Source organism: Oryctolagus cuniculus, chromosome 4 (genome assembly GCF_051225735.1).
Source record: "Oryctolagus cuniculus isolate XC-2025 breed Fujian yellow rabbit chromosome 4, ASM5122573v1, whole genome shotgun sequence".
Lineage (NCBI taxonomy): Eukaryota > Metazoa > Chordata > Mammalia > Lagomorpha > Leporidae > Oryctolagus > Oryctolagus cuniculus.
This window is the reverse complement of record NC_142870.1, coordinates 106,166,510-106,194,059: the sequence shown is the minus strand read 5'-3', so window position 1 is coordinate 106,194,059 and position 27,550 is coordinate 106,166,510. Positions and strand designations below refer to the sequence as shown.

General features: G+C 36.5%; 2 protein-coding genes across 11 annotated transcripts in view; one reads left to right on the top strand and one right to left on the bottom strand.

The window, feature by feature from the left end:
* NLGN1 (neuroligin 1) overlaps positions 1-27,550 on the top strand; it is a 948,787-nt gene that overhangs the window by 411,152 nt on the left and 510,085 nt on the right. For 6 of the 10 annotated variants that reach the window (XM_051859134.3, XM_089330921.1, XM_089330920.1 and 3 more), the window contains one exon: positions 24,567-24,626. The exons of the other annotated variants lie outside the window; for them this stretch is intronic. In XM_051859134.3, the coding sequence (XP_051715094.1) occupies positions 24,567-24,626 (60 nt within the window). The remainder of the gene's footprint in view (positions 1-24,566; positions 24,627-27,550) is intronic. 10 annotated transcript variants of the gene reach the window in all.
* On the bottom strand, positions 4,129-4,941 carry LOC138849337 (peptidyl-prolyl cis-trans isomerase FKBP1A-like). Its single transcript, XM_089330925.1, has one exon. It carries the CDS (start codon positions 4,844-4,846, stop codon positions 4,520-4,522), a length of 327 nt encoding a protein of 108 aa, XP_089187051.1. The 5' UTR covers positions 4,847-4,941; the 3' UTR covers positions 4,129-4,519.

Genomic DNA, 27,550 nt, shown 5'->3' with positions numbered 1-27,550 from the left:
CATGAGGATTCATTTTCGATTCTCTTTATATACAGAAGATCAGTTTAGCATACATTAAGTAAAGATTTCAACAGTTTGCTCCCACACAAACATAAAGTGAAAAATAATAGATGATTTTTTAAATGATGATGAAATCAGATCAGACCTATTGTCATGTTTAATCCCAGCGAGAGTCAAGTTGGGAATTGATAATTTCTTCTTTTTTTTTTTTTCTTTTTAACAGAAGATCAGTTTAGTATACATTAAGTAAAGATTTCAACAGTTTGCACCCCCATAGAAACACAAAGCAAAATATACTGTTTGAGTACTCATTATAGCATTAAGCCTCAGTGTACAGCACATTAAGGACAGAGATCCTACATGAGGAGTAAGTGCACAGTGACTCCTGTTGTTGACTTTACAAATTGACACTCCTGTTTATGGCATCAGTAATCTCCCTATGCACCAGTCATGAGTTTCCAAGGCTATGGAAGCCTTTTGAGTTCACCGACTCTTATCTTATTTAGACAAGGTCATATTCAAAGTGGAGGTTCTCTCCTCCCTTCAGAGAAAGGTACCTCCTTCTTTGAAGACCTGTTCTTTCCACTGGGATCTCACTCACAGAGATCTTTCATTTAGGGTTTGTTTTTTTTTTTTTTTTTTTTTTTTTTGCCAGAGTGTCTAGGCTTTCCATGCCTGAAATACTCTCATGGGCTTTTCAGCCAGATCCACATGCCTTTAGGGCTGATTCTGAGGCCAGAGTGCTATTTAGGACATGCACCATTCTATGAGTCTGCTGAGTATCTCGCTTCCCATGTTGGATCACTCTCCCCTTTATTTATTCTATCAGTTAGTATTAGCAGGTACTAGACTAGTTTATGTGCTTCCTTTGACTCTTAGTCCTTTCATTATGATCAATTGTGAACTGAAATTGATCACTTGGACTGGTGAGATGGCATTGGTACATGCCACCTTGATGGGATTAAATTGGAGTCCCCTGGTATGTTTCTAACTCTACTATTTGGGGCAAGTCAGCTTGAGCATGTCCCAAATTGTACATCTCTTCCCTCTCTTATTCCTACTCTTATGTTTAACAGGGATCACATTTCAGTTAAATTTCAACACTTAAGAATAACTGTGTATTAATTACAGAGTTAAACCAGTCATATTAAGTAGAACAGACAAAAAAACTACTAAGAGGGATAATGTATTAAGTTGTTCATTAACAGTCAGGGCTATGCTGATCAAGTAAGTCACCATTTCCCATAGTGTCCATTTCACTTCAACAGGTTTCCTTTTTGGTGTTCAGTCAGTTGTCACCGATCAGGGAGAACATATGGTATTTGTCCCTTTGGGACTGGCTTATTTCACTCAGCATGATGTGTTCCAGATTCCTCCATTTTGGTGCAAATGACTGGATTTTGTTGTTTCTTACTGCGGTATAGTATTCTAAAGAGTACATTTCCCATAATTTCTTTATCCAGTCTTAAAATTTATTTGATAAAAGATTTCTTTTAAGATTGTGGAAGTCCCTCTATTTTTTTTTCAACTTTTATTTAATAAATATAAATTTTCAAAATACAACTTTTGGATTATAGCGTCTTTTCCCCCCATAACTTCCCTCTTACCACAACCATCCCATCTCCCACTCCCTCTCCCACCCTATTCTTCATCAAGATTCATTTTCAATTATCTTTATATACTGAAGATCAGCTTAGTATATACTAAGTAAAGATTTCAACTGTTTGCACCCACACAGATACACAAAGTATAAAGTACTATTTGAGTAGTAGTTTTACCATTAATTTGCATAGTACAACACATTAAGGACAGAGATCCTACATGGGGAGTAGGTGCACAGTGACTCCCATTGTTGATTTAACAATTGACACTCTTACTTATGATGTCAGTAATCACCCGAGGCTCTTGCCATGAGCTGCCAAAGCTATGGAAGCCTCTTGAGTTCACAAACTTCAACCTTATTCAGACAATGTCATAGTCAAAGTGGTAGTTCTCTCCTCCATTTAGAGAAAGGTACCTCCTTCTTTGATGGCCCGTTCTTTCTGCTGGCATCTCACTCACAGAGATCTTTCATTTAGGTCATTTTTAAAATTTTTTTTTGCCAGAGTGTCTTGGCTTTCCATGCCTGAAATGCTCCCATGGGCTTTTTAGCCAGATCTGAATGCCTTAAGGGCTGATTCTGAGGCCAGAGTGCTGTTTAGGACATCTGCCATTCTATAAGTCTGCTGTGTATCCCACTTCCCATGTTGGATTGTTCTTTTCTTTTTAATTCTATCAGTTTGTATTAGCAGACACTAGTTTTGTTTATGTGATCCCTTTGACTTTTAATCCTATCGTTATGATCAATTATGTACTGAAACTGATCACTTTGACTAGTAAGATGGCATTGGTATGTGCCAACTTGATGGGATTGAATTGGAGTCCCCTGGCATGTTTCTAGCTCTACCATTAGGGATAAGTCCGAGTGAGCATGTGCCAAACTGTACATATCTTCCCTCTCTTATTCCCACTCATATATTTAACAGGGATTGAAAGTTTCCATAAAATAATTCATATTTTTAACACAGTGTTAGCAAAGAAAAATGTATTAGGCCGGCGCCGCAGCTCACTAGGCTAATCCTCCGCCTAGCGGCGCCGGCACACCGGGTTCTAGTCCCGGTCGGGGCGCCGGATTCTGTCCCGGTTACCCCTCTTCCAGGCCAGCTCTCTGCTGTGGCCAGGGAGTGCAGTGGAGGATGGCCCAGGTGCTTGGGCCCTGCACCCCATGGGAGACCAGGAAAAGCACCTGGCTCCTGGCTCCTGCCATCGGATCAGCGCGGTGCGCTGGCCGCAGCGCGCCAACCGCGGCGGCCATTGGAGGGTGAACCAACGGCAAAGGAAGACCTTTCTCTCTGTCTCTCTCTCACTGTCCACTCTGCCTGTCAAAAAAAAAAAAAAAGAAAAATGTATTGATAAAGGTAATAAGATGACTAGAACATTGATGATGTGCGGATAATGTACTAGGAAGTTTACATCTATAATTGTCATACCAATTCTTTTTTTTTTTTTTTTTGAGAAAAGCCAGCATAAAGCACTTTATTTCAATAATAAAACTCGAAACTCATGTGGTACTGGAGCGAAGTGGGGGCAGCAACAGTTTCTCTCACCAAATCACTACACAGGAGAGCAGAGGGGTCTGAAGGGGGTGGGAGGCAGAGCCGGGAAACCCGAGATCAGCGGAGACAGCCAAGCATCAAACACCAGGAGATGCTGAAGCTGCGATGACCAGCATCACTTTCAAGAGAACACTCAAGGATGTGTCGTGATGGCCGGGCTTTCGCTGGGTGATGGTCTACAAACAGCACCTTCAATTTAAACTTTCAATTAAAAGTTTCTTAAAATTTAGGAAGTGTTGGGAGTCTTGGATAGTTAGGAGATTATAAAAGTTCTGAAAATCCGGCCGGCGCCGCGGCTCACTAGGCTAATCCTCTGCCTAGCGGCGCCGGCACACCGGGTTCTAGTCCCGGTCGGGGCGCCGGATTCTGTCCCGGTTGCCCCTCTTCCAGGCCAGCTCTCTGCTGTGGCCAGGGAGTGCAGTGGAGGATGGCCCAGGTGCTTGGGCCCTGCACCCCATGGGAGACCAGGAAAAGCACCTGGATCCTGGCTCCTGCCATCGGATCAGCACGGTGCGCCGGCCGCGGCGGCCATTGGAGGGTGAACCAACGGCAAAGGAAGACCTTTCTCTCTGTCTCTCTGTCTCACTGTCCACTCTGCCTGTCAAAAAAAAAAAAAAAAAGTTCTGAAAATCCACTAGAAAAACCACAGGATGGAGGGGAAAAGAAAAAGCCAGGTCACAAAGAAGGCTTCAGTGGTCCCTGCTGGCCCAGGGACAGGTACCTGTAGTGTCCAGCGTTGCAGGGAAGTGATCTAGTTTCAGAGGCAGAGGGTTCCGGGAAGGCTGGGCTGGGGCTGTGGAGGCAAAGGCTCTCCCGTCCCCACTTCAGTCTGGGCAGGGCTGTTACTCTACCCCGAGGACCTCTCAGCCCTCAGCAGCATCTCACTTCTGCTGTGGCTTTGCAGTGCAGCAGCAAGACTGTTTAATACATAATAGACACAAATCTCATCCAAAAAATAAAAATAAAATAAAGATTCTTGCAAACCCTTTTCCCCAACACCAATTCCTGTTCTAAAGTGAACCCATCACTTGTGCTGTTAACACCTGACCACATCTTCACTGGAAACCTAGACCCAAGATGGAAACTGAATCTTCACCCCAAAACGAGAACAGAATAAATCGAGTCACTTGAGGTTTATGGCGTTTGGTTTAGGTGATCACACATACAAGGGGAAGGGGAAGAGGAGTAGGGGTGTGAGAAGCAAAGCTGAGTGACAGAACACATTCAGTCGGGCAGATGTTTGTGCAGAGGGCGTTGTGGAACTGCAGGAAAAGCTCCGGATGGATTCATGTGCACGTGTCTGGAGCACCAGACCCTCCATGGCAGATCCAAGAACAGGGAGCTAAGAGAGGAGGCCATTCCTGTCATTCCAGTTTTAGAAGCTCCACATCGAAGACGAGAGTGGCATGTGGTGGGATGATGCCCGGGTGCCCAGTGGCACCATAGGCATAGTCTGGGGAGATGGTCAGTTTGGCTGTCTGACCCACACTCATCTGGGCAACCCCTTCTTCCCAGCCTCGGATCACCTCCTGCTTGCCTAGCATAAACTTAAAGGGCTTGTTCCTGTCCCGGGAGGAATCGAATTTCTTTCCATCTTCAAGCATCCCGGTGTAGTGCACCACGCAGGTCTGGCCGCGCTTCGGGAAGGTGCGCCCGTCTCCGGGGGAGATGGTCTCCACCTGCACTCCCATGGTGGCAGCGGACGCTGGGCGGGCGGCGAGGCGGGCAGCGTGGACCGAGAGCAGACCTGGCAGCGGTTCCGCGGCTCTGCTCGGCCCTCCGCGCCAATTGTCATACCAATTCTAAAGATGCTTTTATCCCCATTATTGCTTGAGGAAATAAGGTTTAGGACCTTTTAGATCATGGCATAAATATTTTCAGAATAAAAGTTGAATGTCAAAGTGACTAGAAGTATGGTTGATGATGGTGGCTTCTCATATTCTGAAGTAAAACTAAGGGGGCTATGGAGAAAATAATTTTTATGGATTTTTGAGGGGGGTTATGGTGCTATTCCTAAGATTAACTTTGAATATTGACACACTCCTAAGTATTTTTAAGGAAAAGTAATAAAAAATAAAAAAAATAAAAAAAGTTGAATGTCCATGGAATATATTAGAATTGATAGGAAAGATTAATATTAGCATCTCTCCATGGAATACTGTAACTAAAACAATAAAGGACTTGGTAATTCCCTTAAGTATTTTCACTGACTGGATATACACACACATACACACACACATACACATACAACACACACCCAACAGACATTCAGAAGGCAGTGTACTCACTGAGACACAAAAAATACCCACATGCAGAGGCAGAGGGAGAGAAACCCAGAGGAACTTGCCATTATAGACTTTGATACAATGGAATGATTTGGAATGTATCAAAAGGAAATACAGATAGAATGGGACAAAGGCTGTCAGATATATTCAGAAACAGAAAAAAAAAAGGGAGACTCAAGGACATTTGGAAACATAATAAAAGAGACTCTCAAATGGAGTCACATACACATTTACAACAGATAGAAGAAGGAAAAACAAATCCTGCAGACATCTGCTCAGAGATACACATCAGAGTAAGGCAAGCAAATAAACAGCAGAGAGATATAATTAGGCAGAATCCCATACATTCAAACACATTTACACACAAAACAAAGTGAGTGATATGTACCTCTTTAAAGGAAGAATTAAACATGATTTACTAGTCAAAAAAAAATACACACAAGTTTTTGCACAAAGAAATAAAAACACAGTGAGATATGGCATTCACATACACAAAAATAGGCATACACTTTCTCCAAAAGGAGACATAGATGCCCATAGCCTGAAGACAAAACAAAAGGCTTTATTTCTTGCCATGGTGATAGTTCAAAAGCTGTCCTTTCTCTCAGCTTTCTGGAGGATGCCAAGAACCCTTTGTTTCTCAGGCCACAGATGGTACCACCACCCTTGTATCCTGGTTCTTGCATTTTTCTACTTCTGCTGTCTCATTATGTTCTAGGGAGCAAATTTCTCTCATTCTTTGATGCTTATTATTATCCATGAATATGTGCTGATAATTTTCACATCTTCCTTATATTACATTCCTTAATTTTCCTAAAAGTATGTTCTAAATTGCATCACATTAGATTCTTTGGTTTCTTTAAAAATTATGTTCCTGCTTCCTACCAAACTTTCACTGAAGTTTGATTATGCAAGATATTAAGATAGATTTTCTTGGTAATATTAAGACCCCAAATAACCTTAGAATATTGTCAATATTAAATAAGTTTTAAACCATTGTGGTGTGAAACATTTTGTGATAGAGGTTATTTCTTGACTAAATTTCTAAATATGGAAGCACAGGAAGAGAGCTACTATTATAATGTGTGTGTGTTTCTATATAGATGTATATGTCTATCTGTTACACATCATCCATTTACAGTATTCTTACAAACTAAAGCTTTATTTGGGAGTTGGCCATGCTACTTCTTCTGGACACTGTTTTCTGAAAGAGAAGATTTCAGTTGAATTGAGCTTGTAGTCATGCAAACATTTCAAGCTGATGTGTGTCATAGCTAAGAATGTACACAATGTAGTCAATTTTGCATATTTATATAGAGCTATAGCGCTTTTCATTTTGCTCCCCAGTAGAGTTAAAATAGGAAAGAGTCAAGATCCTAAAAATTGGAAAAGGGTCTGCATCCCAAGTTTTCATCGATGCACGATCCATAGATCTTGTTGATAGTTAAATTGCTGAATTCTATCCTGACCAATTTCAAAGGTACAGGGCTTAGCAATTGTCATTTTTAATAAGCTCCCTAGGTATTTCTTATGCATGTACATGTTGGAGAAGCACTGACTAGAGAACTAACATTTTATTGATTTTTGTGTGGGTATTAATTCTGAATGATATGTCACAATATGGAGTGAAATCAATGTGGGAAATTATTCTAGAAGTGAATTTTATCCATTGACATTTCTCTGAATACCCCTATGTACTCAGTTCTCATTCTGCCTTATTTATGTAATGCTGAATTGTTGTGACTTTTCTATGATGCTTTTATCTTATGAGATTTGTCATTGCCCTTCTGCTAAACAAAGAATTTCCAGAATAATTTTGCTGCTGGAGAAGCAAATTTATATTTCAACAAAATAGTGTTGAAAATTATTCATTCCTAATGAAAAGCTATCTTTAGGTGAATCACAGAAAAGTGAACTCCTGTGTCATGTATGTGTGTATATGCACATACATGTGTGAGTAAAAATATATACAGTATGCACAGTCATAAATCAAGCACCACTGTCATGTGTAAAATTGTGTGAGTAGATTCTGATCTAGTTATATTAAATACTGTTTCTTAATATGTGTCAGAATAGGTGACTAAGGAAATATATGTAGAAATTATAATTTAATAAATAGATATTAGGATAATTATCCCCTTATTAGATGTGTTTATTTATCCAAATAATTCACCACAGGGTGCTTGACATTGCAGCCTCTCTTAGTGTATTTAGAATTACAAGTATTGATTCATGTGCAAATTTTGGAAAAACATCTCTTGCCTGAAGTCTACTGCATATTTTTATTGCCTTAAATTTTGATGCAGCAGTCTCTTGCTTTCTATATTAAAATAAATATTCTATGATATTCATGACAAAGATGTTTATCTAAATGTATAATATTTCACAAAATCAAGTGTGATATCCATATATTTTTGAAAATTGATTTCATTGCAGAAATACTAAAGACTAAGTGGAAAAACATTTATATTGGTAAAGATACTTTTCTTCAAAGGCAATCATAACTGCTAGTAGCTAAATGTTAGTATTAAGAATGTTACCTTTGATAAACATTATTCTGTATTCTCACAAAAAGTAGCATGATTTTAGGCATTTTAAAAGCTTAAAAGGTAGAATGAAAGTGTGAGGAAAGAGAAATCAATAAAGCATGGAGCCTCTTATCCCATATTGATTCTTATAATCCAGCAACCATTAAATACTTGAGAGATAAGCCTCTTTTAAGATGGCATGCTTATATTTTGAAGATCAAATACCTTAATTTTGCTCATGGGTTTCCCAAACACAATTCATACAAAGGATAGAAGGTAAGCTTTCAGTGGCCATGTTCCCTAATATAGATATTTTTAAGTTGAGCACTGTGAGTAGGACCATCCTCAGGCCACTGGTTCTATAGTGCTGATGAACATACATTCCTTTTAAACGTTATAACAATCCATGAAAATAGAGTTAGAAACTCAGTGTTGGCAAGTAATGCTATTAGCAAAATATGTAAGCATTCAAATAATTTTAAAGAATAACTTTATCCGAAATGTCATTCTTACTTCTCTGCAAAAAATGATTGGCATTTTAACTGTATAAAGTATTAAAAATACTAGTTTATCCTCATCTGTCAGCTCTTTCCATAAAGAGTATTATTACAAAGGAAATAAAAATCACTATGACATTTTGCTTTTAAATGTTCTGTTTTTCTATATATTGCTGATGTTGTCAACTCAGATCTGACATTCTGCTTTCTCTTTTGTTAGTAATCTATTTTAAATTTATAGTGCCTAAATAGTAAGTAGTAACTGACAAAGACAATAATTTTATTAAATTTATTTGGAAACTTTGCTTTTTAAAAGATGCCACAAAAATCTTCACGCTATTGTCAGGTAAACTTTTTTTTTTAGTTTTTCATTTACTATGTTATAAAAGTTCTTAATATTGTATCCCTAATTTGTATCAGACTCTGTTCTAAAGGCTACACAGTTATGACTACTTTTAATATTACACCCAATCCTATGAAACTGGGATAAAGGCTCAGTCAGAGGCTAGGGTTAAGTAAGAAGTCAGAAGACTAACAGCAAATAGAGTGGTGGAGCTAGAATGCAGAATCAGGAATTCGGATTCCAGAACCTGTTTTCTTAATAGGCAGATAAGGAAGAAGAATGTTTTAATTAAAAAAAAAAAAAAAAACCATGAAAAAGGTGTATGTGTACCTTTTTCTTTATGTTAATGCATATGTTCTTGTTCTGAATATATGATGCAGCCAGGCCTTGGTATCATCAGCATGTCCATTGTAATAGTTGTCCCCCTGCTATGTTAGGCTCAATGCCAATGGGAAAAGACTTTCACCAACATCATTGTATTTGATCCCACCCGAACTTACAGTATAAATAGAAGATTCTTCCTTTCCTTTTTTTTTTTTTTTAATAGGTAGAGTTATAGACAGTGAGAGAGAGAGACAGAGAGAAAGGTCTTCCTTCTGTTGGTTCACTCCCCAAATGGCCGCTACGGCCGGTGCTGCACCAATCCAAAGCCAACAGCCAGGTGCTTCTTCTGGTGCAGGAGCCCAAGCACTTGGGCCATCCTCCACTGCCTTCCAGGGCCGCAGCAGAGAACTGGACTGGAAGAGGAGCAACAAGGACTAAAACTGGCGCCCATATGGGATGCTGGCACCGCAAGCAGAGGATTAACCAAGGGAGCCACGGTGCCGGCCCCTGTCCTTTCCTTTTTATAGCTGAATAAATGAAGGCTTCAAGATATGAAGTTGTATGAGCAATCTCTTTCATATACTCTCCTAATTAAAAGTCAGAGCTCAAATCATAACTCAATTTGGACTGTATTATCATTTTGGACACTTTAACCACAGAATATGGGGACTGTAATTTTTTCTCAAAGGTAATTTTTGTTAATTATTTTTGTTTTTAATTTTTTAATATAAAGAGAATAGATTTCACATATTTCATAGTACAACTCTAAGAAGATAGCTGTACTTTATTCCCTCATTATCTTTCTCCCTCAATCACCCTCCTTCCTTCTTTTTTTTCTTTAATTTTTGCAAAAACATAACTTTATAATCACAGGATTAATGTACCACTATAATATTCAACAAGTGAAAAATAAACAGGTCACAGTTCCAGACAACAATCAAATCACAAGATGTTTCTCACACCTGTACCTTTTTTTGTAGTTTATATTAACAACCACATATCAGAGAAAAATATGATACTTTTCTTCTTGAGATTGGCTTATATCACTAAGCAAATAGTTTCCAGTTGTATCCATTTTGTTGTGGAAAACAGGTTTTCATTGTTTTTATGACTAAAGTACTCCATAGTGTTTACACATTTTTCTCTATCCTTTCATCAACTGATGAACATTTGGGTTGATTCCATATCTTAGCTAATGTGAATTGAGCTGCAATAAACATAGGAGTATAAAAACTCTTGTATATTGATTTAATTTTGTTTGGGTAAATTCCTAGGAGTAGGAAGGCTGGGTCCAATGGTAGATCTATAAACGGATTTCTGAGGAATCTCCATGCTGCCTTCTATAATGTTTGTCCGAGTTTATATTCCCACAGTGTAATAGGGTACCTTTTTCCCCACATCATGACCAGCATTTATTATTTTTTTATTTCTGTATGAGAATCATTTTAACTGGAGTGAAGTGACACCTCATTGTGGTTTTTATTTGCATTTCCCTGATGGCTAGTGATCTCAGGATTTTTTTCATGTGTTTGTCATTTGTATTTTATCTTTAGAAAAAAATTCCTGCTCGAGTCCTTTGTCCATTCTTTTTTTAAGATTTATTTATTTATTTGAAAGGCAGAGTTACAGAGAGGCAAGGAGAAAGCGAAGTCTTACATCCACTGGTTCACTCCCCAAATGGCCACAATGGCCGGAGTGGAGCTGATCTGAAGCCAGGAGCCTGTATTTTGTTCTGGGTCTCCCATGTGGATGCACGGGCCCAGGGATCTTCTACTGTCTTCCCAGACACATTAGCAGGGAGCTGGATTGAAGTAGAGCATCTGGGACTTGAACCAGCACCCATATGTGATGCCAGCACTGCAGGTGGTGGCTTTACCTGCTATGCCACAGTTTTGATGCTTGCCCATTTCTTAAAAGGATTATCTGTTTTGTTGTTGAATTTCTTGAGCTTTTTAAGGATCCTGAATATTAATCTTTTCTCAATTTTAAAGTTTGCAAATATTTTCTCTCATTCTGTTAGTTGTCTCTTCACTTTGGTGAGTATTTCTTTTGCAGTACAAAAGCTTCTCAGCGTGCTATAATCCCAGGTGTCTATTTTGGCTTTGATTGCCTATGCTTTTGGAGTCTTCCATTTGCTTATGCCAATGTCTTCAGAGTTACCCCAGCATTCTCCACTAGTAATTTGATGGTATCAGGACATAGATTTAGATACTTAATACATTGTTAAGTTGATTTTTATATAAGATGTAAGGTAGAGATCTTGTTTCATATTTCAGCATACAGTGATTCAATTTTCACAGCATCATCTGTTTAGACTGCCCTTTCCCTAGGGATTGATGTTAGCTCCCTTCTCAAAGATTAGTTGGTTATACATGCATGGCTTGATTTCTGGGGTTTCTGCTCTGTTCCATTGGCTTACATGTCTATTTTTGATCCAATACCAGACTATTTGATTTTAATTGTCCTATAGTATGTCTTGAAATCTGGTATTGTGATGCATTTGGCTTTACTTTTGTTCTTTAGTATTGGTTTAGCTATTTAGATTGTCCTGTGTTTCCATATGCATTTAGCATTATTTTTTCCTAGATTTGAGAATATCCTTGGTATTTGGATTGAGATCACATTGAATGTATGAATTGCTTTCATTAGTATGCACATTTTGATGATATTAATTCTTCCAATCCATGAACATGGAAGATTTTTCCATCTTTCGGTGTCTTCTTCTATTTCTTTCTTTAATGTTCTGTAATATTAATTGTAGAGATCTTTCACATCCTTGATACAGTTTATTCAAAGGTTTTTAAATTGTTTTGTGGCAACTATAAATGGTACTGATGTTACAAGTTCTTTCTCAGCCATGGTATTCTCTAAGTATACAAAGGCTACTGATTTCCGTGTTTTGATTTTTAGCCTACAACTTTACCAAAATCTCTTATGAGTTCCAGTAATCTCTTAGTGGAGTCATTTGGTTCCCCTATATATGGGATCATGTCATCTGCACATAGGGGTAATTTAATTTCCTCCTTTCCAATTATATCTATTTGATTTCTTCTTCTTTCCTAATAGCTCTGGCTAAAACTTCCAGAACTAAATTGAATAACAATGGTGAAAGTGGGCATTCTTGTCTGGTTCCAGACCTTAGTGGAAAGGCTTTCAACTTTTCCCCATTCAGTATGATGTTCTCTGTGGGTTTGTCATGTATTGACTTAATTGTATTGAGGAATGCTCCTTCTATATCCAATTTGTTTAAGGATTTTATTATGAAAAGATGTTGTATTTTATCAAATGCTTTCATAGGTCTATTGAGATGTTCATATGGCTTTTGCTCTTTAATTTGTTAATATGGTGTATCACATTTATTGATTTGCATATGTTGAAACATCCATGCCCACCAGAATTAAATCTCACTTGAGATGGGTGAATGATCTTTCTGATCTTCTGTTGGATTATCTAGAACTTTGCTGAGTATTTTTGCTTATATGTCCATCAGAGATATTGATGTATAGCTCTCTCTTTGTTGTATCTTTTTCTGGTTTTGTAATTATAGGTAATTCTGGCCTCATAGAATGAATTTGGGAGGATTCCTTCCTTTCAGTTGTTTTGAATAGTTTGAGAAGAATTGGAATTAGTTCTTCTTTAAATATTTGGTAGAATTCAAGAGCAGCCTCTATTCCCCCTACTAAGATGTCATTTCTTCCCTACTGATTGTTAGTTGCTTTGCTCCAAGAAAGTGGCATCCTCTCTGGCAACTGTAATTTTTAGTTGAATTATCTCTTTGCTTTTGAAGCTGGTGTGTACTGAGAATGGAACTCAAATTTCCTGAGTCTGTGCCTTAGAGAACCTGTGGAGACTCCACCCTCTCCCTCCCCCACCCCCAACAGAGACTAAGCATCAGACTCAGGTTCAGATTTGAAGTTCTCTGTTTGACTATCCCAGAGTTTCTACTTTCTTTCAGACTGGTTTACCTTCATGAAGTTAATCCTGGATTGTTTTTGTAGCATCTAATTGGTCATGGGTATCTATGAAACTTAATGCTGCTGTAGAGTGCAGAACTAACTCATGTCTTTTATCTTATTCCAGTGCACACAATCTTGCCTCTCTTTCCTTGCATGTAGAGAAATAGTATAGACCAGCTTATTTTGTCCTTTCTCCTCCATCCACATCTGTAATTGTTTATTTATTTTTTTCTTCATTTCAGTGCACCTGATAGCATGTAACAGTTAGCAGCACAGGTTTCTTCTAGTAGTTAGGGAGTTTCAAATGTAAAATGTGTGTGTATGTGTATGCACTGACAATTTGGCTTGAGACAATGAGTAGAAGAGAGGTGATGGGTAAAACAAAAAATTAACTTGTCTATGCCTACTACAAAGCCTTGGACTAGAGAATTTTAGTTATTACAACAGTATTTTTAGGTGATATCATACTGTCTGTTGAGACTTTATAGAATGAAAATAACATGACCAAGCAAATACAGCTAACACATGAAAGAGAATATTATCCATATATATATATATATATATATATATATGCTTTGTAGATTAAATCAATTAGTTTTAATTTATATTTAGGGAAATGTAGCTTAGAGTTTCAGACTTTTTGGTTTGGGAATGTCTTTGTGAGTATCCAGAACTGATATTAAAAGTAGAACTTGTTTAGTTGGAAAGCATATCAGCATAAACCACTGTGGCTGGGTGCTAAGAGCCTTCTGCTATGCCAAATTTTAAGTCTTAATTCTGAATCATGCTACAGTAAGTGCTGTTGGAAAAGGGACCCAAACCAAAGCATCTTCCATGCTGGAGTATAAGCCCTCTAGTGGTTCTGGGCAATAGTTATATCCTAACATGTGTGACATTCTCAGTATTCCATTGACCTATATGGATGAGCATTAGCCCTAGTTTCCCCCTTTTTTTTTTTTTCATCTAGTCACTCTTTATTCTCCTATTAAATTGCATTACTTAAAGATTCATATATCCTTTGATTGCTACTTTTAAATATCTAGGCTTCTTAATATATCAAATACATGTTAGATTTAATTTTTAAATGTATTTTGATTTTAAATTGCAACATGGTAATTGTGTTTATTTGAGGGTACAGTGTGAGCTTTCAATTCTTGTACACAGTTTGTAATGATCAAATGGGGGTAATTGGCTTATGTATCACCTCAGTCATTTATCATTTCATTGTACTGGGAACATTCAAAATTCATTTAGAAATATTCAAGTAACTGTTGTCAATTATAATTATCTTACTGTGTTCTGGAATTTTCGTAGTTATTCCTCCTATTCAGTTGTATCCATGTACCTGTTCATGGTCCACTTGCTATCCTCCCCCAACACTCTTCCCAAGCTCTGGTAACATCTAATGCTATGCTATGCTATGCTATGACCAACTTTTTAGTTACCACATAAGTGATATCATATGGTACTTGTCTTTGAGTGTGTCAGTTCACTTAATATACTGTCCTCTAGCCCCACCCTTATTGCTGCAAGTGACAGAATTTTATTATTATTTGTCATGGTGACTACTAATCCTCTGTGTATATATAATCACATTTTGTAGCCCATGTTCTTCTTGTCCTAGTTTTAAATCTGTTTAATTATTAGTTTTTCAAAGCTTTATTTATTCCACATACTGCTCAGTTTAATAATAGACAACTATCCCTTTTAACTGGTATTACTTATTTGATTTGAACTGTAGGAATTTTTGTCCTTTGAAATCCATTGGCTGGTTTGTAATTTTTTTGTGTTGTGTTTTCCTTTTAAGGATACTTCAATAAATATGTCCTTTTATTTTGAATTTAACTTTAATTAAATTTAAATAAAATGTTGCTGAGGGGTGTACTAAAGGCTTTGTAGTTGAAATATAATTACCATAGATGTACTGATTTATGGTTTGTTTTAAACAGATCCATGTTGCATTAGATAACCCCACATCCAGTCTTTCCCTTACTCTACTCGCTTCTTGCTGCTATATGACATATTTTAAAGGAGGTAATTAGACTGAGTGATGAATGTCACCCTGCTTTTGACTGGCTATTGGTGCTGGCCAAAAAGCAATTTAACCACTCTAGTTTTGTTTTCTCATCTGTGAAAAGAGAGAGTGATAGTTACTTAGTGAATCTCCTTCCGACTCTAATGTCATATGCACATAACCTTCACAGTAACAATTGTTTCTATAGTCTTGATATTTATTCTTTCAGGTAAGAGAGAAGGAGAATGAGAGAGCAAGAGCACCAAGCTGTGTCCCTGACCCTCTCCAGCCTGCATGGTAGGAGAGAATCAAGATATGTGGAGAGTACACAGGACACAGAGAGAGTGAAACTACTTCCTGAGGACCAAGAATGTTTAGTAGGGTAGGGCATGTAAGAGACCAAACACTGTCAAGATGTCATCCGAGGGGAACGTATACTTGTCAAGAATCCAGCTCCCCCGGGGACAATGGCATCAGGGAACTGGGCTTTCACAGGCTCATTTCCACCAACACCCACTCAGAAAATAGGACCTTCCTAACTAATGGTTCCATTTTTCATCTCACTTATGGAGATAAATTTAGTACTGCTGAAGAGCAAAGGTATTTTCACAGTCAGATCTTTCTGTGCAGTACAGAACTACCTCTCTTATTATTTTGTGATCCAAATACACAATAATACTGCTTTTTGATAGTGTTAAAATATGTTGCATACGATGTTTTTAAAAGATTTTTTTTATTTATTTGAGAGGTAGAGTGACACACAGAGACATAGAGAGATAGAGATGTCTCCCATCAGCTGATTCACTTCCTAAATGGCCTCAACTGCTAGAGCTGGGCAAATCCAAACCAGGAGCCAGGAATCTCTTCCAGGTCTCCCATGCGTATGCAGGGGCCCAAGTACTTGGGCCATCTTCTACAGCTTTCCCAGGCCATGGCAGAGAGCTGGATAAGAAGAGGAGAAGCCAAGACATGAACTTTCGCTCATGTGAGATGCCGGCACTGCAGGCAGGACTTTAGCTCACTATGCCACAATGCTGGCTCCTGTTACATATTATTCTAGGGGAGTTTCCCTGTTTCACCCATGCTCATGCGTTTTTCCCTCTCTAAGATGAGTTCATTATGATTTGAATTTTAAGTAATTAACTACATGGAATAAAACAAAATGTGAACATGAGGTCACTATTTTTCACAGAAGTGACAAGACTCACAATGAAAAGAGGTATATTTTGGAAAGCAGTGGAACTGAGAGGAAAACTTGGAATAGTCAGGAGGATCTTATTGTTCAGGCTGGAACTTTTAGTTTAAGGAAGAATGACAATAAGTAGACAGCAAAGACCTTTAAAGAACAATGTAACAATGAAAGTCATGCTTAAGGAACAATAATTTTCACTGAAGTTGGAAAAAAAAAAAACCTTTTAAATGACTTGTTTCCATTTGGCATATGAAATATCTTATTTTTGCTCCTGAATTTCTAAAACATCAAAACTAGTGTTAAGCCATATTTAGTTTTCATCTGTCTTGTTATAGCTATTTTAAAACTCACAGTTCATCAGATCTACATAAAACTTCATGCTTTCAAATTCTTGTTCCTTTAAAATGTTTACAGTTTTAGTCTTTGAAGGAATTAAATGTGTGTACATTTTTTGAAAGATTTATTTATTTGAAAGGCAGAGAGAGAGACAGAGACAGAGAGGGCAGATCTTCCATCTGCTGGTTAACTCCCCAAAGGGCCACAATAGCCAGGGATGGGTCAGGTGAAAGCTAAGAGCCAAAAACTCTATCCTGATATCCCATTTGGGTGTCAGGGCCAAAGCAGTTAGGACATTAGCAGGAAAGTATATGGGAAGTGAAGCAGCTATACTGCACTCTGCTGTAGGATTTCCTACAATTGGCATTGCAGGTGATAGGTTAACCCAGTGAGACACAATGCTGGCCCCCAATATGTGCACATCTTAGTAGATACTGATTTATGTTGGTTAATTTTTGTTTTCTCTTTGAGCTTTCCCCCATTCATTTCTGTAACTTTAGAAATTTATTTAGTATAAAATTGATTGGGAAGATCTAGAGTCTTGGATGATGAAGGGAACAAACCAAGAGGCTACTCTACTAATTCAAATTGGTAGTAATGAGACCATTGGCTAGACCAAGTATAGAGAGGATTGAATGAGTTGTAGAAATGGGATTTCTGTTGGAAAATTGGTGAAATTTTAGACCAGAAAGAAGAAATAAAGGTTACTTCCAGATTTCGAGTTTGCTGATGGAGAGAAGGTTTAAATCTCTGAAAGCAAACCTTGTGTTGGAAGGTAAATCTGTTTTGAGAATGGAGAAGATGGGCATGCATGTCGGACCCAGATGCTGGTGAGTTATCAAGTAGAAAGAACTTGCAGAATATTCTTTGTATGAATTCAGTTACAGTTAGGATATGTTAATTCTTGGCATGTTCATTCTCAGGCAACATCAATTTCACTTTTCCTACATGTTTGATAGAAACTTTAAGAATAGTTATAAAATTTCAGAAGAGCTGGACTCTTGAATCATACCTTTCTGTTGGGGATAATTTCCATTTTATTTGCAAATAGGAATGGAATAAAACATTATAAGCTCCTTTTCCATTACCTAATTTCCTTCTAATAAAGGTATTCTTGCCTGATGAGAAGATAATGCAGGCCTCTGTGTAAAATATTCACTACCATATTTCTTAGAAGTATCTCCTCTTTCTGATTTTCTGTTTAAGATTCAGATACAGCACAGTCTATAAGTGTGTGCTAAAACCCTGCAAATCACTTCTCATTGCTTTTAGGATTAAGACAAATATCCTCAGGCTGGAGGTATTGCCTGCTCCAATTGATGGCTGTTATCCTCATCTACCAGTACTCTGTTCTCTCCTGATTATGTCCGCCACACTGACCTTCAGGCTCCCTCTCCTGTTAGAGCCTTTCTAGATGCTGTTTTTTCTGGCTGGAATATTTTCCTGATTCCACTGCCCCATCTTCAGCCTCTTGGCCTGCTTGGTGTCTACTTTTCTCTCAGTTCTCTGGCCACATTATACTACTCACTGAAGACCTCCCCAGCTCAGCCAGGTCGTTGGTCTAACATTTCATAGCATCAAAACACTTCTGTCTTGACACATCATCATTTGTGATGATAGGTTTATGTGTATGATTACTTGTTTTATGTTTCATTCTCCAACACGATGTGATTTTCACATGGGCAGTGATCTTTCCTGTTTTGCTCACCATGAATCCTAAGCATCTAGCACAATGTGCATCTGTTGAATGGCTGGATGACTGAATAATGAAGACATGCCAGGGAGGTTGCACTGTTGATACTTTCTCAGTCCCATCCTTGTTCCAATAGCTCTGGACGTCTGGTGACAGTGATGTCCTCCTCACACTCTTGCTCTGTGCATCTCTGGGTAATGTATGGAAAGTCAGGGCAATGGGGAGTATTCCTATTCTAAGTCCCGAAAGGTTATTTCAGCATACAAAAGTATTTCTCCAGATGAAATGGAACATTATTTCTGAGATGCTTCTGGCTGTGCAAATACTGCCTCTGTACTAAGAATTAAAAATAAATAGTGTCAAAAATAATGAGATTTTACATTTGATGATGCTCACATTAGGGGTAGCCTATTTTCTTGACTTTTAATCTAGTTAATTTTTTTCAACCAGAACTTATCCATGTTACTCTGACATGATTGCTTTTGACTTCAAAGTATTATAATCAAGGTAATTTTAAGAAGAAAAACTTATTTTTCTTATAAATACAAATGAGCTCTTCTCAGTGTCCTAGACTGGAGGGAATTTCTTTTTCTCCCTTTCCTGACTTTCATATCAGATACTCCTTTCACAAAAGTCGTGCTTTAAGGGCTGCTCTGCCTCCAGGAAACTGTCTCAGGGAGTATATTTTGTGTTCATGTAGGTGTTTTCTTCCAACACAAAGATAAACATAGAGCATGCCTGCTGCTTTCAGACCCTTGAAATCTGGTTCCTCCCAAAGCATCTTTCTGTATAAACTATTAGCCTGTTCAGGCAGTTTTCATAAAATGCACCCTGACATCTTCATGGATTGCAAAATACAGCCATTGGGATTGATGTAGATAGAATTTTTTTTTAACTATCAACTATTTCAAAGCTTACTATCAGTATCTCATCAAAGGGAGATTTATATTTTAACCTAATGCAGATAGATCACATTGTTCTAAAATGTTATAACTGGAAAATTTTTCAGAAAAAAAAATTAAACTATGATTTCTTTTTTAAAAAAATAGTTTGTTTATTTATTTGAAAGGCAGAGTTACAGACCAAGAGAAGGAGAGACAGAGAGAAAAGTCTTTCATTCTCTGGTTCACTCCCCAAACGGCTGCAATACCTGGAGCTGAGCCGATCCAAAGCCAGGAGCCAGGAACCAGGAACCGGGAGCTTCTTCGAGGTCTCCCATATAAATACAGGGGCTCAAGCACATGGTCCATCTTCCACTGCTTTCCCAGGCCTCAAAAAGAGAGCTGGACTGGAAGAGGAGCAGCCGAAACACAAACCAGCACCCATATGGGATGCTGGCGCTGCAGGTGGTAGTTTAGCCTGCTATGCCAGAGCACTGGCCCCCAAGCTGTAATTTCTTTACATCTGGCCAAACAATTGATGGTTAAAGAAGTGTGACTATGTTTTTGTTAAATAGATACCAACTAATGTTATTCCAAATAGTCACTTTTATTCATTTCTGCATTCCCAACAGTTATGTGTTTATTCTGGTTCAACTACATTTCAATGAGTAAAATTTAATAGCTTTACCATGACATCAGTTGCACTAGTATCTAATTCCTTAAAGTCATTGTTTTTTTAATGTGTATCAATTTGGAAACAATCACCTATAAAGGGGACTTCAAAAACTTTATGGAAAATAAAATTAAGAGGTAAATTTCATTAGTGGTTAAAAAGAATGGAACTCATGTGTAGTTTTCCGTAATATATATTTCCAAGAACTTTTTGAAGTACCTTGTAAGGTCATATTGTTATTTAAAATGCATTGAATTCTGGTCTTGTCATCCATGTAAAATACAGATTTTTCACATCCTTAATCCAAGATTTATGAACTAAATTCTGTCCCAAGGGAACAACGATCTCTGCAAATGCTTAGCCTGCTTCCAATCACTCCAGCACAACAGCCATATCCTTAAATCCTCTCATTCTGTGGAAATGACCTTCACCTCTGTGACTGCAGGATCAGGATGGTGTGGCATAAGAGTAGAGCAAGGTTATTAGCCCCGGGTTCCCATCTTTCTTGGTGGGACTCACTGAAGCCCAGAACTTGAAACCTAAAAATTCCAGAAGCCTATTCCCTTAAGAAAGACACATTTCTCATGGCCAGCCTTCCAAGTCAGGAGCTAATAATATCCTCAACCTACTTGCCTTTTGCAGATATGTGTGACACAAAGTACAGATAATTTCTGCTGGATTGAACCCATAATGAAGGAATTTATAATCAGTTCTAATGTATTTGAGACCTAAAGTATATTAGCCCTTCATCAAAGAGAATGATAAAAAGCAGCATTAATATGGGTGGATAGTAATTATTTCAGAGCTCATAATTATTCTGCAGTTAGAGAAATGCTGATATTTTTATTCCCCCTTTTTAAAAAATAAAATGCACTGTGGTCAGATTCTAAAATGTAAGACTGTATCACATGTGCTCTGTAAAGTGATACTTTGAGTTATGCTTAGATTAATCACAGATTAACTATTTTAGGATTGAATGAGTTCAAAGTTCATGGTTAGGTGTTCCCTTTACCTCACTTAGACTGGTGGTTTCACTGAATCCATTCATTGCCTGTAGGAGACATAAAATACAGTAATTACTCTTACTTCCTTTCCAATGACAGGAGGCCTGCTTTCCTGTTAAATCTAGTGAAAGTTCTGTATGTTCCTTGGGGAGGAGAGACCCAGTAGAGTTTCAAGGTAGAATAAATCACTTCTACATTCAGATTTTAGTGGTCTACTTTGCTTCACATTTTGGTGCTTTGAGATGCCTGTTATTAACAGCTGGTATTGAGAATGCAGTATTGTCATTTAAAAGAAGCATAAACTGTGATTGGAATATTGTTAATTATTGTTATTCATATTTTAAAGGTAAATGAGGAAATCATGTTTCTGAATTTACAGGCATATGCGCCCCTAAGATGTCATTATCTGCTTGTCATAAGAAAATAAATGCCAATTACTTTGACAGTACTTTCTATCACTTTAAAGTTCGTTAACACCAGTGATTACATCAAATTTAACAGTTTAGAATAAAGGAAAAGTGAGCCACAGTTGCTGATGTGCTAGCAAAGAAGAGAGTTTAAGGAAGCCTGCAGCATGGGAAAAAGGAATCTTAGGATCATGCAGCATTCTTTGGCTTGATTCAGACGCATCTCTTACTCCACTGAGACATCCTCAGAGAAGGGAAAGTTGAGTTTCTCCATTTGCAACCCTAGACACTCTGAGATATTTATTCTCAGTGCCTTTAGATGTAGGGCATATGGGAAGTCTGTTTTCTTTCTTCTTAGAGTCAGTTTTGCCAAAAAATTGTTAATCCTTTTGTTCTCAGGGAACCTACAAAATCAGATGTGTAAAAAAATTATTGATATTAACAAAAACCATTTATGCTGCAATCCCTGAGTACCACTGGAATCCATACTATAGAAATAATCTAATATCACCTGATAGCAGAGTGTTATATAGTATCAATAAATGAAATAATTTAGATGGGAGAACTCAACTCAAACTTCTAGTATAGTCATGTTCCCACGTATTTGAAAGACTGAAGTAATAGTAAATGTTCCTAACTCTTCAGGTTTACAATGATAAAGATGTATTTTGCAATCATTAGTTACCCTAATTTGGTTTAGAGCCATTCAGATTCCTGACAAGGAGCAATGATAATAATATAGTAAGGCTCAATCAAACCTTCCACTGAAAAACTCTCTCTTTATATAACTGCAGTTATAATTTCCATGACTTCACTACTGGCCAACTCAGTGTCAAATGGTGATTAAGACCTGTGCCCACATGCAAAACAGTGGAGATCATGTTTAGTAAAAACTCTCTCACCACTCATTTCATTTACAACCAAGAGCTAGCCATTTTGTATGTGTGTAATGTCCATAAAATCACTGGCTTGTGGCTGCAAAACCTGATTGATTTCCAATAGAAATCATCTAAATTGCCTTGGGCGCCCTAAGTGGGAAAGAAATACTTTTCTACCTATGTCATCCACAAGAGATATCTTATGGAGCCCTAAACAAATTGAAGAGAATGATTTGTGATAGATTTTACATATGCCTTCAAATATTAGGATACTGATGATTCTGTAAAAAATTTTGATTTCACTTTAGTGATTAAGAAATCTAACCAAACTAGAAAGTAGATCGTGCTTTTGGCAGCAATAAATACTGCTACTATTAATTTATGTTGCTAACTAGCACATAAAACCATAACAAATATACACACTGGAAAAGAGGGTTGTGGAAAAATGTATGTTTTGCAGCCATTAGGTTATAACAGAAAAATATGAAGCATGGACATATCATTTTCTAAATCTAACATATTGAATTATATTTGAAGTTAGAAATATTTCAAATATAGTATTCTGATTCAGTAATTTTAAAATTAAAACTTCAAAAGTTACTCAACTTTTTGGAAATGTAACCACATCATTGTGTGAACATCAAATAATCCGGAGTGCACTTTGCATTTAAACAGGATCATACTAAAGAAATATAGATTTCTGTGAATATGCAACTGAGTGCCAGTTAACATATATCATTGCTTCATCCAGGCTTTCCCTTATGGACTGACTGCTTGAAGGTGTAACTATACAAGGGTATCAATTTGTTGTGTACAGTCAATTATCTGGATAAGAATGACCTTACAACCATGACATTTTAATTGAGGTAATCATTGGATCCCCTCAATTATGTCATCAGTTTCTACTTTTTGGGCCTCTTGACCTTTGATAGTTATTACTATTTCCAAGGCTGCCTCTGAGCTGATGGAATAATACTATATTATATCTCATATTTTGTCTTTTGTTTTCTGGTATGATGTTTTTCATTCTCTGAGAGTTGTAATAGTAGGTTTAGTATTGAATTGCAAATATAATGCACAGTAATCTCTGAAAAGACTTAGAAGTCTTTACCAAAATGTTTAACAATCCTTTGCTATGAAGTGGGCTTAAAGTTAATGCTTGCTTCTTTACTACTGATGTTATTGAAATCAACACATGACTTTCAGTCCTTTTCTTTCTTCCTTTTTTATGACTTATTTTATGCATGACAAAAATCTCTTGCTTATTGCTATGTGGTTGGCTGTTCGTTAACTTGACTGTCTGTGTTTGTAGTGATTGCTTTCTGCATGAGGATTATGAAATGTCATACAAATTAAATGGTTGTGGAAACAAAAAGAGAATATGGGACTTCACTTGCTTTTTTGTGTGCTGAATATGTCATTTATGTGACAGATAAAATTACTTTCATATGGCCTTTGACTTTCCCCGTTGGTGTGCTCCTCATTGTAGCAAATTAGCATTGTTAAATATAATAAAACATTTATTAAGCATTCACAGTTTTTAATACAGTTATTCTTTTTAAGCATGCTCTTGTTAGAAGTAGCTACACTGGGCCTGAAATTGCAGTAGGGCATAATTCCATTATATTACTAAATTGATTATGAAATATAAGCCCTGACTCGGCAACTACCTTCTATTGATGATTTCTATTGATGGCATCTTTGCTTTGCTAAATGGTGGGATTTTCTATTGATAAATTTGTGAAGGTTGCAAATGTTTTGAAGCCACAGCTAATATCTAAATAAAAATGCATGGGGAAATATTTGTGTAATGACAAGTAATTTTAAAAAGTCACAATTTTGAAAAATGTATGAATTAAAAATGTGTAAAGTCTGTGTTAATGCACTGACAAAAAAAAAAAAAAACAGAAAAAAGAAAAAACTAAAAAGGTTCTTATCTGTTTTCCCTAATGTTGTTTTATTATCCCAAATTAAAGAATGCAATTGAACTACTTTCTTTACTGTTGTCACCAATTTAAATTAGAAAAGACACTGAATTAATTAAGTTCTTTCAGCTAATAAAACTGTTTTTTTTTTGTTTTTTGTTTTTGTTTTTGCTTTTTGTATGCAGTGGGTGTTTTTGAGAAATCATTTGCTTTGGTTATTACTTATTTTCAAACTATAGTGTATTTTTAATTCAAAATAAATTCAAAAATTAGATCTTCAATGAAATATTTTGGGGAAAGAGCTTTTTTTTTTCCTTAATGAAAATAGATATTCAATGATGATATTGCTACTTCCCCAGTCTTTTTGGAAATATCCTTGAGAATTTTAGAATTTACATTTATTTTTTTCCCCTCAGTCTTGTTTATTCTTGAATTGTCTTTTTTTTTCCCTCCATTTCTCCGTTCTCGATCCTAGGTCCCCTTACAAAGAAACAGACAGATGATTTAGGTGATAATGACGGTGCTGAAGATGAAGGTATTTTTTCCGCCAAATCTATTTGCATGACAAAGGCCTCAATCACTTTTTCCACCACCTTCTATTTTTTTACTTCTTGTCTTTTTTTGAAGAGTTGTTTTTAATTCCCGTTTTTGATGTGTTTTGTCTTCTTGCTTGTTGTTACATATAAATATACATTTTTAATTTTTTAAAAAAATGAATGTTAAGTTTTACATTTTGGTGCCAACCATTGCAATGTTTTAAAATGAGGGGCATTTTTTGTTTTCTTGAACTGACTTTTGATCTGTTTCATCCCACGTTTTGACAAATTTGTCCACATTCTTTGAACTAACAATCTTACCCTTGCAGTCTCTCTGTGCCCATTTTGCATGTTTTCTAATCTCTGTAAATATTTTGCCCAATATCAAAATGTGTTTCATTTTTACATTTGATATTTGTTTAAAAAGAACCCCACATTCCATAAAAAGAAGACAAGCTAAGTGTTTCTTGAGCAATATATTTGAGACTTAAAAAGTACTATTTCTTTGCTTGATTTGCTTAAATATCATATAAATAAAATGAAATTATATAGATAAGAGAAGGCATTACACCTATTGAGATAATAATTAAATATTGTGAGACCATTTAGTACTCCAGTTCATAATAATATTTATGGTAGAGTTTATAGGTATTCTTTTAAACAAGATTAAACATATATTTTATAAATTCATAAGGACATAATTTCTAGATTTATAGGTAATATATTCTTATTTTTCCAAGAATTGCCACCCTAAGCAATAACATTTCCTACTTCATTAATATCAAAATTGTTTTTTCTTTCCTTTTTTATGACATATAGGTCTATTTCCTCTGCAAACCTAAGTGCTTACCAGATTGATTTGATCTTTTTCCTATTCTATATTAAATTGGGTATCTAGAGAAGCTCTTTGATTCATCTGTTCATCATCAGGAGTCATAATTTTGTCTTTGTTTGACTTTTACTCTAATTGTATAACTTGTGAAGATAAATAACATAAACCTCAGTTTAAAAATGATTCTCAGAAACCAAGAACAAAGCTATCAAAATATTAATAATATGGTTTGAACTATTTTCCAAAATAAAACATACAGCCAGGCCAGCAGAAGAGCTAGTTCCTTGAAGTACAAGGAATGAATCGACTTACATTGTATTCATTGACATATGTATGTGAATATTCCTTCACATTAGAAAATTAAAGAAGTATTAGAAGCCTAACTTACATTCGTTAAAATTTTATAACATAATAATTATTTTGATGAGATTGTTTATGCCATTTCATTGAAAATTAATTTACTGTGAACCCCAGAAGTAGAATGAAGATTACATACAAAATGCTCATTAATATTTTTTAAAAATCAGTACAGGTACCTGAAGGTTATCACTTTGAATACTAAATAACTAACAATAAACTTAAAATATCAAATACAGATTGTCATCTATAAAATTCTCTTGGGAAACTGCTGTCTTCAAACGTTCAGGTTATCTTTTGTTCCTGGGCAGGGTATGGGTTACTCCTCACAATGCTCTCAAAAAGATTGCTTCTACTTTCCAGCTTTGGAATTTGTTGAACCCTCTGAAAATTTTTAACTTCTGGATATTTGTTATCTAATTCATAAAATATAAAGGACTTAGTGTGAATCTTTAGAAATTCCAAATTTTCCAAATGTAGGTTAGTGTATCTGATTTTTTCTATTTTAAAAAGTCTTGATAGCTGATTTAATATGATTTCTTTTTTTTCCCTGTTAAAACAGTAACAATTAAGACATTAACATGTTTAGAATAGATTCCTGCTGAGTGACCACAGTGAGCTAAGTCCTATGAATGCAAATCTGTTTTATAGACTTGTTTGGAAGCACATTTAACATTTTGAAACAGCCATTAAAAATATTCTAAACTCCTACTTAAATTGGCAGGTAGTATTCAAATTAAGTACTAAGCTACTCAATCACAGGAGTTACCCAATAAATATTATTAAATGCTCAAAAGTACAGAATGTAAAACCTTTCTGTTCCAATTTGATCCTATGAGAAAAAAAGAAAAAAAAAGTTAGGATAGTCTGAGCATCCTGTTTTTCATTTTGTTTGCGAATTTTCTATAGATAAGGGTATAAATGAGAATTGAGTCCAATTATCACATTTAATTTGCTCTGAATGTTGAATCAACATTGTACATAAAACAAGGAGTATAAACAGCTTGATAAACTGTTACTTTGACTTCAGTCGGAAGTCAGGTGGCTGACGATTTTTGTGGAATTATTTCCCAATCCTCCTATACTTTATATGATGTCCAACTCCCTATCCCTGCCACTCTGTCTTCAGGCTACCTGCGAAGTTGACTGGAGTTTCCTTTCCCCAAACCTAATGGAAAACTTCCCAGTGGAGCCCTGCTCTGTTGCTTCCTTTCCTGGCAATCACTCTTTGGTCATCTTTAGGCTAGACAGAATTGTATCATTTTTCATTTGCGTTTTATAATAACTAAAAGAACTATGTATTTTCAGTTATTTTCATAGTTTTAAAGAAAGACTAATCTGAATTGATAAAAATGGTTCAAAGTAATGATCCAGATTTTTTTTTTAAGATTATTTATTTGAAAGGTAGAGTTAGAGAGAAAGAGAGTGAGAGATATCTTCCATCCACTGGTTCACTTCCCAAAATGGTTCCAAAGGCCAGAGCTGGGCCAGTCTGAACCCAGGAGCCAGGAACTTCTTCCAGGTCTCACACATGCGTGCAGGGGCCCAAACACTTGGGCCATCTTCCCTCTGCTTTCCCAGGTGCATCAGCAGGGAACTGGATGGGCAATAGAGCAACTGAGACTCAAACCAGTACCCATATGGAATGCCGGCATTACCTGCTATGCTAACCTGATCCAGATTTCTACAAATTCACTTTGGAAATATAAGATATATCTAAAATTTTTATTGTCC